We start from the raw sequence: 12,430 nt of genomic DNA on the forward strand, positions 1-12,430 counted from the left end.
CCTTATTCAGACATCTGATTATTCCACATACGAGAAAGAGTGGTCCAAGTGTCAACCATTTTACTCGTACGTGGAAAGAGAAAAAAATATTTTCTCCACCTTCTCCATTCTGACAGTCAATGAAAATCACATGTCCGAGTGTTGTATGATTTTTTTTTTTTTTTACAAACCTATAGACTTCTCTATAGACTTCTGTAGTACTCGTACACAAAAATCGGACATCTGAATGAAGCCTTATGTTGCGGTCGTAGCCATTATCTACATTTCCTGGAAAATGCCAATTGACATTCATGTCATTCAAATGTTTACATGGACCATTTTTTGGCACTAGTGCCCAAGAAACATTGTGGGTTCAAAGATGGGCAACTGAAGGAATTCATGGAATGGGTGGACTATTATAAAATATTACAATTATTGTACAATGGTGACTTACTAGGTTGGTGATGGGTTGTTGATTTGGTGTTGTTGAGTAAAGTACCGTATTTATTCTAAATGCCCAATTTCAAGTCAGGAAGATTTTTTGTTTTCCCCGATATGAGGTAAATTGGTCTTTATCTTCCTGTAGATCAGGGGTAGAGAACTTTTTTTTTTCTTGCAAGGGCCTTTTGGATATTTATACTATCCGGATGCTCACACTGGTATCAGGACATAATCTTTCACTGCGTGCGCCCCTGCATTCAGTATTGCTTACAGAGCAAGAAGAAATTAAAAAGCTGTCAGCCGTCAGACACAACTGCCAGCCCAAGCACTGCAGTCCCTGGGAATCGACCCGGGGTCCAAAGAAAAAGTTATCAAGGGCCCCAAGTGGCCCGTGGGCCCGAGGTTCCCCACCCCTGCTGTGTTTCAACAGAAGAATAAGCTGGACTAGATTTGCTTTTTTCAGAGTTTTAATTTCACTAGTACAAACTGTTACCATGTAGTGCCTAACTTGTTCCCAATCGTTATATCCCCCACTTATATTGTCTAGCAAATGTTTCTTTTAAAATACCATACGTATTCTCAGGTAGAAAAGAATAAAACATGTTGTACACCTACTGTAGGCATTATATAGAGTTGCACAGACTGCATCACGAGTCTACTTTCACTGTGGTTAAGATGAGTGTTCAATATCATCATGGATTGAGTGCAAGGTTGTTTATAATCTAGAACCCTTTTTTATTTTGTCAATGGCATTCGTTAGTATGACTAGGAAAATAGACGTCCATCCTTGACACTAGCTGATTTTAATGCATCACTTTGTCTCCCGGGATTCAGACCTCATTAATGCTTCCTTCAGATAACGTAAACGCTGCCTATTATGGTGCGGTCTCTGATGAGAACTAGGTTTTTGTCCATGGAGAGTTGCTGTGATCCAAGCCTTGGCATTAAAGATCTGATCTTCCATGTGAACTGCAAAGCATGCCTGTAATATTCAGTGCACATAAAAAATGTGTTTTATACTGTGCAACATAACATGTCCTGGTTGCGTCTATTGACAATTAGGTTAATTTTTTTTCTTTATGATATTAAATTTTTGCAAACATGCTTATTTCTAACAAATGCAATATTTTCTTTTTTGAGTTATTAAAGGGAACCTGTCATGTATAAAAAAAAACAACAACAAAAAAAACCTATTATCCTGCAGATATAGGGTTAACCTGCTGGTTAAAATAGCGTTCTAAAGCTGTGGCCACTGAAATGAAAATCTGGCTACTGAGAGGAAATAAAGTTATTCTTCCAGTATTCAGTCAAAGAGACATGGCTTCTGTCACCCCTTAGTGCCTAGTGAGCGGTGGCTGTGACAACAATCCGGTACTGACTTAACAGATGGCTCTAAAGAGCATCAGTGCGGAACATGACTGGTTCCCTGCAAAAATGTTGAATTTTAACATTTAGGGGCTCTTGTTCTTTAAGTGTAAGTAAAAAGACAAAACCCCTGAAGCCTAGTGAAAACTGGAAGGACCCCACAATAAGTCGATGTGATCAGTCAGTTATCGAAACTTTTGAAATTCTTATTTGCCAGGTTCGACAAATTTTTCACAAAGATTATATTTGCAGCGAATCTCGGAACTACAAAGGTTCTAACTGCGCTGCAAAAATGTGTAACACATATGATTCTGAGGTCTCCTAGGATGGTTTCCAACTTTTTTTAAGCCCTGTAACACAAACACAGCCTTAATAACTTTAAAGTGACCTTACTTGAGAAACGGTAGTAACCAATAGACCATTAAATAAAGCTGTGCACTGAAAGACTTTTTTTTTTTTAAATTAAAAAAAAAAAATGGTCCAAAAATTATCAATCCCAGTAATTTGTGATCAGGCAAACCAGTCTGTGCTGCACACTGATTTAAACTGATAGTGTCACTGTCAGATGTAGCATCATCCTGCTGTGACTTAGATAAATAACTTGCCATATCTTATAGAACGCCCACTGCCTCCTAACTAATATGCTTGCTGGAGGCAAAAGAGGACGATTGTGACCTGAATTTGGTACTACTACTACTGCCTGGACAGCTTTTGGTGGTGCTGATGCTAGTAGTTCCCACATTCTTAGCCAAGGTTGTTTTTTTTTTTTTTTCCATACCATGCTATTATTAACTTTTGACAATTTTTTTCAACCCCATTTATTCAACTCCACTTAAACAGGACAATAAATGCTGGACATGCACAGACCACAGTATAGGTGTGATGTTTACAGGTGTAAAATTTGGACTGGTTAAGCAAATATGCAGAAACATTCTTGTAAATTTTTATATATACACATTCTTGCATTTTTCTCTATTTCTACAAAATTCCACCTCTTCTTAAAAAAAAATCTTAATCTTAGGTAGGTACACGTCCAAAAAGCTAACACCTGCAACAGGGCGCTACATTAATCTGGCGTTTTATGCATGTATGACTAGTACTACCAGAAGTACAAAAAACTATTTTTTTTTATAGGCATGCTTTGTGAGGTAGACTGTCACACTTAAGGCTACTTTCACACTAGCGTCGGGCCGACGTTCCCGACGCTAGCGTTGTCTCCGCCGCACAACGGGGGCAGCGGATGCATTTTTCCAACGCATCCGCTGCCCCATTGTGAGGTGCGGGGAGGTGGGGGCGGAGTTCCGGCGCGCATGCGCGGTCGGAAAAGACGTTTACGACGGAGCAAATAACGTTGCAAGCAACGTTTTTTGCTCCCGACGGTCCGCCACTGCACGACGCATCCGTCGCACGACGGGTGCGACGTGTGGCAATCCGTCACAATGCGTCGCTTAATGTTAATCAATGGTGAAAAAACGCATCCTGCAAACACTTTTGCAGGATGCGTTTTTTCGGCAAAACGACGCATTGTGACGGAATGCAGTTAATGCTAGGGTGAAAGTAGCCTAAGTGTCTGAATTTTGGAAATTTTATTTTGTGTTTTAAAAAAACAAAACCTCAAAACAATTATTTCCCCCTTCATAAAAACGTTACACAAACAAATCTATAAACAGTTACTTATGATGGGCAAACTCCGTCTCGATCTGATGCTTATGCTTATTTCAGAATGAATATATATATTAATCTCCCTCTCTCTCTCGCTTATATATATAGCGTATATATTCTCTCTTCTCTCTCTCTGTATGTATGTGTATATGTGTGTGTATATGTATATATATATATATATATATATATATATATATATATATATATATATATATATATATATATATATATATATATATATATATATATATATATATATATATATCTCTATCTATTGGTAAAACCTTTTGTGCCGCCTTGCTGCTGCTCTCCGTTATTAGGAAAAAAAATGTATTCTTGTAAGGCCATAGTCAACCGACGGTCGATTATCTCATTCGAGAGAATCTGGACAATTATGCTAATGACACTTGACTCAAACTATGTCAGAGTTTGATCCGAGCGTCCACGCACTGTGCTCCGATTCTCTTGTATGAGCGCATCACAACACAGGTGTGGCGGAGAATGAGAGAGTAATTTGTCAATCTCCTCCATTGCTGGCCTCTGCAGTAATCTGACTGTACTCGGATGACATCTGAGTGCAGTCCAATGTCTCACACGCACCCATAGATTTCTATGGGTGGGTGCGATCCGATTCTTGGATGCACTTGCAATTGTATGCTGCCATTGCCTTCTCATACCGAATCGATACGAGAAAACAATCGCTGATCTGCACTGCCCCATAGTATAACATTGGTCCGAGTGCTATCCGATAAAATATTGTGTCTCTGTATTTTTTGCAGACTGCTGCATTGATCTTCAGTGTTGTGCTTGTGCAAAACATTTTTGTTATTACATTACACATTATATTATTGTCTGGAGTGCTTGTCCAGTGTTTTAGGTCTTTTTCTTTCTATCGCTATTGCTGAGCACCAAGATTTGACATCATCTCACTTTTGTACATCATCATTATATGGCTACGATGCTCTTCATTTGCTGTGCTATGCCATGTGATAACGGCAAGGCATTTCTGGGTCATGTGAGTCTTCTTGGCTGATGCAATTTTTTGCAATGTGCAATATGGAAGTGGGCTTTTTTTTGGTCGATCCAAGTGAATTTAATTGCAAATTATTTAGCTTGTGAGCCCCATTGGGGACAGCGATGATGTGTTCAAACTGTAAAGCGCTGCAGGATATGTTAGCGCTATATAAAAATAAAGATAATTATTTATTATATTGTTCAAATTTGCAGAGACCTACGAATTTCATTAAATTTGCTAGAGATTCAGTTGGCATTCAATTTATTTGCTCATTTCTAGTGAGGATCTATTGGAAAATGGGTGACCAAATTTGGGAAAATTGTCTAAACACAATTTTTTTTTTAAAACCCCAAATACAAAATTTTATGTAAATAATTAGAGTTTTTCATTGGATAAATATTGTTTTTTGGTTTTGTTCTTTGAACTGTCGTAACGTTGCCAGGCGGATGCATCTTTGTGGGTACGGTAAAAGGACCAGTTGTGTAATTTGTCAGCAGCATGTATTTGTCAAGTAGTTTCTATGATGGAAACTAGAGGAAATCCCGAAGATAACATATTTATGGAAAGGGGACTTCCTCAAGTGATACAGACTGGCATTACAGGACAATGTAACACAATTACTCTGGTTACCAGTATACAAGTGTGCTGCACAATGATAGCACGGGCAGGAAATACCTGACAAATGACATCCTCATATCGACACAACAAAAAGTCATTAGGAGCTAGTAGAGACGTTAATGACTGCCATAGCATGACTAACTTGTCCTGTTGTTTTTTTTTTTTAATTACTTTGATTTCCTTAATATCTTAGGGGGAAGCCTTTTATATTGAGAAGGACATTTTTTTGGTATGGCTAAAGATTTTTTTTTTTTTTTTTTAAACTGCCAAACTTTCTATTACAACACATTTTAAAATGTAAACTGTTTGTCCACAGTCCCACAAAAATAAAGAACAGTTTCCTGCTGCTGGGACACAAAGAAACCACTTGTAATCTGTGGAGATATCTAGCAGCGAGTTTAGTTTTTCTGTAGCGCTGCATCAAGAACTATAAAGTATTACACAGCTCCAAACGAAATCATCAGGCTGTCCATGTAATGTTTGGCCATGCTGGGTCTTTCAGAGCTTGGTTTGCATGAAGCCTTAAATGTAGTTAAGCTCCCCTTTAAGCCATTAAATACCAAAATTGCTTGTGAAATTGAATTTTTGATACCTGAAAAATAGTTTGTTGTATTTGGGTTGACGCCAAAGTCTATGAATTCTACATGTTGACATTTTTTTTGAAAAAAATTATATTTTTTTCTACTTGAAGGTGTTAAAGGAGTTTTACTGTTTTATGTAACTAAAAAAACAATCATTGTAAATTGTCCGAGAAATGATAAAACTGTATTTCAGATCAAGATTTGAATTTTAGATCTCCTTCCATTGAATTGTACTATTGAATTACTCAATATGTATGATCAAGTCTATATTGATTACACTTTCCTCTGTCCAAACTGTAGGCCATTTAGTTTGGGTAGAAGGCTTTTCTTAGTCGGGTTTGATGCATATGTAGCAGAGCCGTGTGACCAGAAGCACAAGGAGTCCACAGGGTAGCAAGGAACCTCAGGGAATTTGTGTTCCACAATTTAACGTTTCATCGGGTACTATATGTCAGGGTTATACTTCTCGATAAACAATATATCAGAACATGACCTCCACTGGAACGTGCCACAGTTGGGAGTCCTAGAGATAAGGACTCATGCACCTCAAAGGGTGCCATTTTATGGCTTTACCAAAAACAGCATAAATATTACTTTCTACATGAGGTTTATAATTACCACACAAAGATTCTACGACTGATGCCATCTATGTCAAACAAGAAAAGCACATCCAGCCCATGAATGGCAGCGCTTCCCAGGACTCACATCCAAAGATATTTGATATTTTTTTATTTGATAAATTAAAATAGAGGAGATAAACGCGTTTCGGATACAGTATATACCCTTCTCCAGGTATCCTAATAACACAGTACAAATCCTACTAGTATAAAATTCAATCACACATATCGTATCAAACCTTTTATCCCAGCCTCAGAAACTTGATTTTGGGTGTGGATCTATGTCAAACAGTAGAAAGAGCTCCCCGAGTTTGAACAGACACACATGACTGCATTTTACCTGGCTCTAGAGGTGACCCTGTGGTCACTGGTAATTTTCTTAAAGCACATGATGTAGTCTGAAGGCTATTCTTCCAGATTCCACTTTAAAACATGTCATGCTTGGCTTGAATGTGCATGTATTTGTTTTTTTCCAATGAAGAAAAGGAAAGAAAATGACTGATACCAGACATCCTAAACAGAGGTCGGTGGTATAACTAGAGTCACTTGGGCTCTGGTGCAGAATTTGGACCTGCCCCCTATCCCGCCATGTTGGTCAGTTGTATGGGTCCTTGTAGTGCTCTAAATCCTATGAGGACATATGACATAATGGGACCTTCGCCATTATGCAGCAGTGTCACCCATCCGGGCCCATCTTTCTATATATATCCCTTATTCTGGCCCCATCCTGACCTATATCCCCCATCCTGGGCCTGTCTCCCATTCTGCTGCTGTTCTTTCATGCATAGAAACAAAAATAAATGTTTATACTCGTACTCGCCTTCTCTCTGCTCCCCCCGCTATGCGGCACTCTGTTCTGAAGCTGGCAGCTGACTGCAATGACATGACATGCAATGACTGACATGCAAGCGACCAGGGCCCATGACGTTACTGCCATGCACCCCCGGTCACTTGCACACCGATGTCAGCTACTGGCCTCTGATTGGCCAGTAGTGTGTATTGCAGTGCACGGACTCAGCGGGTCTCTGTGCTGTAATACACTTCAGCAGAATGTGTGTCCGAGGACGCACATCAAGGTGAAGTTTTCGCTGGCGGGCCCCTCCTCATCACGGGCCCGGTTACGATTGTTGCTCCCCTGCCAGAGGTTCATCTCCTGTGGCTCTAAGAATCAGACGTGATATGATTGAGTTCAACCCTTCTTTCTCCTGACACGTGCCATTGCAGTTTGTCTAATATAGCTTTCCAATTTTTCCTAAGTTCTGCACTATATTGCCACCCTCATTATTGCCGTGACTTAAACTTTTATGTCTGCTTTTCAGACCATATAGGCTTATAAAGAGTTATGTATTAAAGGTAGAACAATCTTTTTTATATTGTGTTTGTCATGTGGAACATGAGAAGTTACCAAAAGAATATCAGTCTTCACCTGTCTTATCTGAACAATCACAGACCGAGTCGGATGTTTGTCTGAACAGGAAAACCTTAGTGCATAGGTTTAACCTCCCGATAACCTGAACTACATGAAGATCTGCAAGCAACACCTTCAACCTTCCAATCTATGCTTGTGACACATCCTGAAATAAGATGTTAACCATGATCGTTAGCCAGTCTGAAGCAGAAGATCTCCATGTCTTCTGCCCTCTTGTGTTGTGCACAACAAACCAAAATTAGATGGCTGCCAGATTATTATGATTTATCATTATTATTATAGCACCATTTATTCCATGGCGTTTTACATGTGAGGAGGGGTGTACATAATAAAAACAAGTACAGTACAATACAAGTCACAATGGTACAGGAGGAGAGAGGATCCTGTCCTGTGAGGGCTCACAATCTACAAGGGTTGGTTGAGGATACAATAGGGGAGGGTAGAGCTGGTCGTGCAGTGGTTTGGTCGAGCGGTGGTTACTGCAGGTTGTAGGCTTGTCGGAAGAGGTAGGTCTTCAGGTTCTTTTTTGAAGGTTTTGATGGTAGGTGAGTGTCTGATATGTTGTGGTAGAGAATTCCAGAGTAGGTGGGATGCGCTGGAGAAATCTTGTTTGGGATTGTGGGAAGAGGAAATAAGAGCGGAGTAGAGAAGGAGATCTTGTGAGGATCGGAGGTTGCGTGCAGGTAAGTACAGATGTACTTGATTGTCTGCAGCCTTCAGGTAGAACATCTGTACTGTGCTGACGAGATTTTGTACTTTGCTAGAAATTTAATCTGATGGCAAAGTTGTTTGTTCTGTTTTAAATAAGTATTTTGGATATATATAGAGCATATATATTGTATTCTGACTATTCAAAACTTTTGGATTGTAACATTGCTTAGTATTTCGATAGGCATTCTGTTTCACTGAGTAGAGAACACCAGTTGGCAAAGGGAGACTTACAGGCCAGTCAATTCACTGGGGAAAAAGCTGCAAATCAGTGCTTCTGTAATTTGCATGGATTATTTAATAGAAGATGACTTTATATGAATGATGTCCACTCACAATATAGACTGATAAACGTATATGTTACAACCAATTTTGGTTAATGATCATTTTATTTTTCTCGTTTTCTCTTTCAAGGCGTCTGTGGAGTATGGGTACAACTGCCAGTGCAGCTCAACAGCCGCCCCCCACAGTGCCCCCTAGTGACAGCCCCCAAGGAAATGGCAGCGCAAGTTCAAGTACAGAAGACCGAAACTCTCTTAGCATCCACTCTTTCCAGACAGTGAGCATTCATAACAAGGCAAAATCCATAATCACCAACAAGGTGGCTCCAGTTGTAATTACGTGAGTACTGTATAGTGCTATTAGATAAAATGATGTACAGGGCCCCCTTCTTTGCTTCTGCTCACCTGGCCCCATACACCAGTAAAGGCAGTAATGCCCTGATGATGGCACTGTGGACAGCGATGTAAACAAATTGTAATATTTTTAAACTGGATTTTCTGGGGAATTGGACTGGAGAGGTGAGACTGTTAGTTGGGAAGCCACAGAGTAGGATATTTCAGTAATCTAGGTGGAAGATAATGAGGGCATCCACTAACACTTAGGTTGATTTGTTGTTGAGGAAAGAATGGATTATAGTTGGAGGTGGCCGGATGTGGTAACTGCATGGATGTGTGGTTTGAAGGACAGAGAAGAGGGTTAAGGGTTATAATAACCGGGGCAATTCACAATATGTTTATTTGCCTCTTCAGCCAATCTATTATCTAAAGGACTGTGAAGTTAAAATATAACTTTTAATTAATACGATTAGTTAAGAAACTACAGTAATCTTACTTTGTTAAAAACACAGGCACACTTATTGGTTCAAATCTACACTTTACTACTTTTACCCTATTGGTGACTACCTATATATTTTATCATTGTAGTTATAAGTATATTAGATGCCCTGTCATGGTTGCAGTCCCTAGCAAGAGTATTTACAGCACATGCTAGGCTTTGTTGATACAAAAAGGATTATATATCCGTGAAAGCAAATCAAAAACACAGGGAGACCTGCAACAAAATGGAATAAACAGTTCGACCCAACCTGGGTCTCAATCATAATGCCACTGCAAGAAAAAAGAAAATGCATCACTTAATGTTAGTGTTAGAAAGCATGATGATGATGAGGAGGATATGACTGATGACACTCTGGAATCTAGAAAAGCAGCGAAGTGACATCTGGGCCATAAAGATGATGACTCTGTCCAAGCCTAAAATTTAAAGGATGCACTTTTTTTTTCCAGGTATAACTGTAAAGAAGAGTTCCAGATACATGATGATTTGCTTAAAGCCAATTATTCAGTTGGGAGAATTTCAGAGACCATGCCGGAACACTATCTTGTACAGGTGGGGTAAGAATTTACTAAGGGCATTTCACAAAGTAAAAATATATAGTAATTTTTTGCTCATGCTGTTTATTGCAACTTTTTATCCCTTTGGTAATTTTAAAATGGAGCGGGAGAGAAGACTGCATTTAGCAGACAGGATGTGCTCAACAGGGATCTGATGGATTTACGTTCATTTACACCTGCTTGTTTCTTATGGGAGCACGGATGTATTTTTTTAGACTATGAGTTGATGCATGAAACAAAATGCTGGAGCTTGAAATGTATTGTAAACTATCCGTATGCGACTTTCACACATAGTAGTAAAAAATATTTTTTGTACTCATGTTCTTTTGGCCATGAGCGGTCAAAGGGCGATTTAGAAAAGGAAAAAACTAAAATTAGATTGTTGAAAGTGGTAAGCAACGGAAACCTGACAGTATGTGACAAATTTAATGTCCATAATATTTGATTTAATGATCTTTTTGTTTAATCTGGCAAGGTGTTTTATGTGGCATACTAAAGTTGGAGAGTTATCTATTATCCTGCAGCACCACATATGCTAATGAGGCTGGACTAGTCCAGCAGGGTGTCTCATTCTCCAGACTAGTCCTGCCACAGATCTTGTAGTCTAGCCTCCCTGAGCTCTGGGTGTGATTGATAGCTATGTCCAGGTAGGCATAATTAGAAGACCCAAAGCAGGACTAGCTGGGGAGGAGACAAGCTCTGCTGGGCTAGTCCTGCCATGTTACTGTATGTGATAATATAGGATAAAAATGCAGCTTTAGTATGACGCACAAAATGCTTTTTCAGATAAAAGAAATCTGCTCCCATGCCACAATAGTCGCAGTTGGGGACAGTCAGGGAACATGACAAGTTCTATTTAATGCTTTATTTTTTGCATATTCTTCTAAAACGATGTCTAATGAAAAGTATAAATATTATTCTTTCAGGGTAAATATTTTATGGTACGGGATGTGTACAGCAAGTTAGATGTTCTAAACACTACAAGTACTTTAGGTGCACCAAATTTCCGCCAAGCAAAAGGAGGATATGCAGTGTATGGAATGGGCCAACCCTCCCTGAATGGCTTCAAACAAGTACTGCAAAAGCTCCAGAATGATGGCCATAAGGTACCAGTTAGAAGGATAGTCCGCTGTTTATTAGTAAAAGTGGGCAGTTCCTCATTTCACTTTTTACTGTTGTCATCTTTCTTTTTTGTCTAATTTTCAAAATGTAATATAAAAGCTGCTGCTTCTTACGGAAATTTTAGCTTACATATTAATAGCGCTTGATGGATGTAAAATTGGCATTTTAAGACTGTTATGTTTTAATGCAGGAATGCATGTTTGTCTGTGTCCGTGAAGAGCCTGTGGTGTTCCTGAGATTGGAAAGTGACTTTGTGCCTTATACTCCCAGAAGGAAGGAGAATTTGCATGAAAATTTGCACAACCTGGAGAAAGGACTCAAAGTAGAGAATTTGGAACTTGCAATTCGTAAAGAGGTATGTGCAGTTTTATTCAAAACTTTCTTGTTTATATCCTTTCTTTATGCTACCACTAAACATTAAATGCTTGACGTATAAGGATAGACCTGTAGATATGAGAAAAATGGAGTCCTGTACTTATTTTATTGAATCGCTGCTCCAGAACTTTATTTTACTATATGATGTATTGGAGTCTATTCACTGATGATTTTCTCAGCTGACCGTTTTCTTCAATGTATCTGTTCAAAGTAAGGAGGAACTTCACTGGATTTTAGAAGAGTGAAAAAGTTGTTAAAGAGATCTTAGACTCAATGAGACTGATGTACTTACCATGAAAATCTGTCAGCATGGCTGTATAATTTTTACATTAAAATGAGCATTTTAGTAGTAGAAGTCCAGAATCACGTAAAATATTAAAAATATTAATTGTCTTGCTGCAATGGGTTCTCAGGACTTTACCTTCATTGTATGATAAAAATAAATAATTTCTTGTGTTTAAACTCTTTTTGTTTCTTATTTGTTTAGCTTTATGACTTTGCCCAATTAAGTGGGAACAGTTATTTTGTATATAATGACATTGAACATTTCAAGGACGAGCCCCACTCTGTCAAGATTGAGTGTGAAGAAGACATACACGTGACAGAGGAAGTGTATAACCGACCGGTCTTCTTACTGCCCTCCTACAGGTGAGCATTTTTAGCAGTAAAGTATGTGTCAGACTCAGTGGCTGTATTCGTGTATAGCAGTAAGGGGCATACACAGCGGTGAGGAGGCCCAATAGCAGAGATAAAAATGGACTCCTTTCTGGTGGGTGCTGGGTAGAGTTGTTCTCCAGGATTAGAAATGGAACTGCCCCTGATCATAGGCTGTATCTCGTAGTTCA

At 39.0% G+C, this 12,430-nt stretch overlaps 1 protein-coding gene across 2 annotated transcripts in view; it reads left to right on the forward strand.

Moving 5' to 3' along the window:
* Window positions 1–12,430, forward strand: part of PALD1 (phosphatase domain containing paladin 1) — a 324,772-nt gene that overhangs the window by 118,657 nt on the left and 193,685 nt on the right. For both annotated transcript variants that reach the window (XM_077259145.1, XM_077259146.1), the window contains 5 exons: window positions 8,830–9,036; window positions 9,981–10,083; window positions 11,015–11,194; window positions 11,401–11,565; window positions 12,073–12,233. In XM_077259145.1, the coding sequence (XP_077115260.1) occupies window positions 8,830–9,036; window positions 9,981–10,083; window positions 11,015–11,194; window positions 11,401–11,565; window positions 12,073–12,233 (816 nt within the window). The remainder of the gene's footprint in view (window positions 1–8,829; window positions 9,037–9,980; window positions 10,084–11,014; window positions 11,195–11,400; window positions 11,566–12,072; window positions 12,234–12,430) is intronic.

This window comes from Ranitomeya variabilis, chromosome 4, assembly GCF_051348905.1.
Source record: "Ranitomeya variabilis isolate aRanVar5 chromosome 4, aRanVar5.hap1, whole genome shotgun sequence".
Lineage (NCBI taxonomy): Eukaryota > Metazoa > Chordata > Amphibia > Anura > Dendrobatidae > Ranitomeya > Ranitomeya variabilis.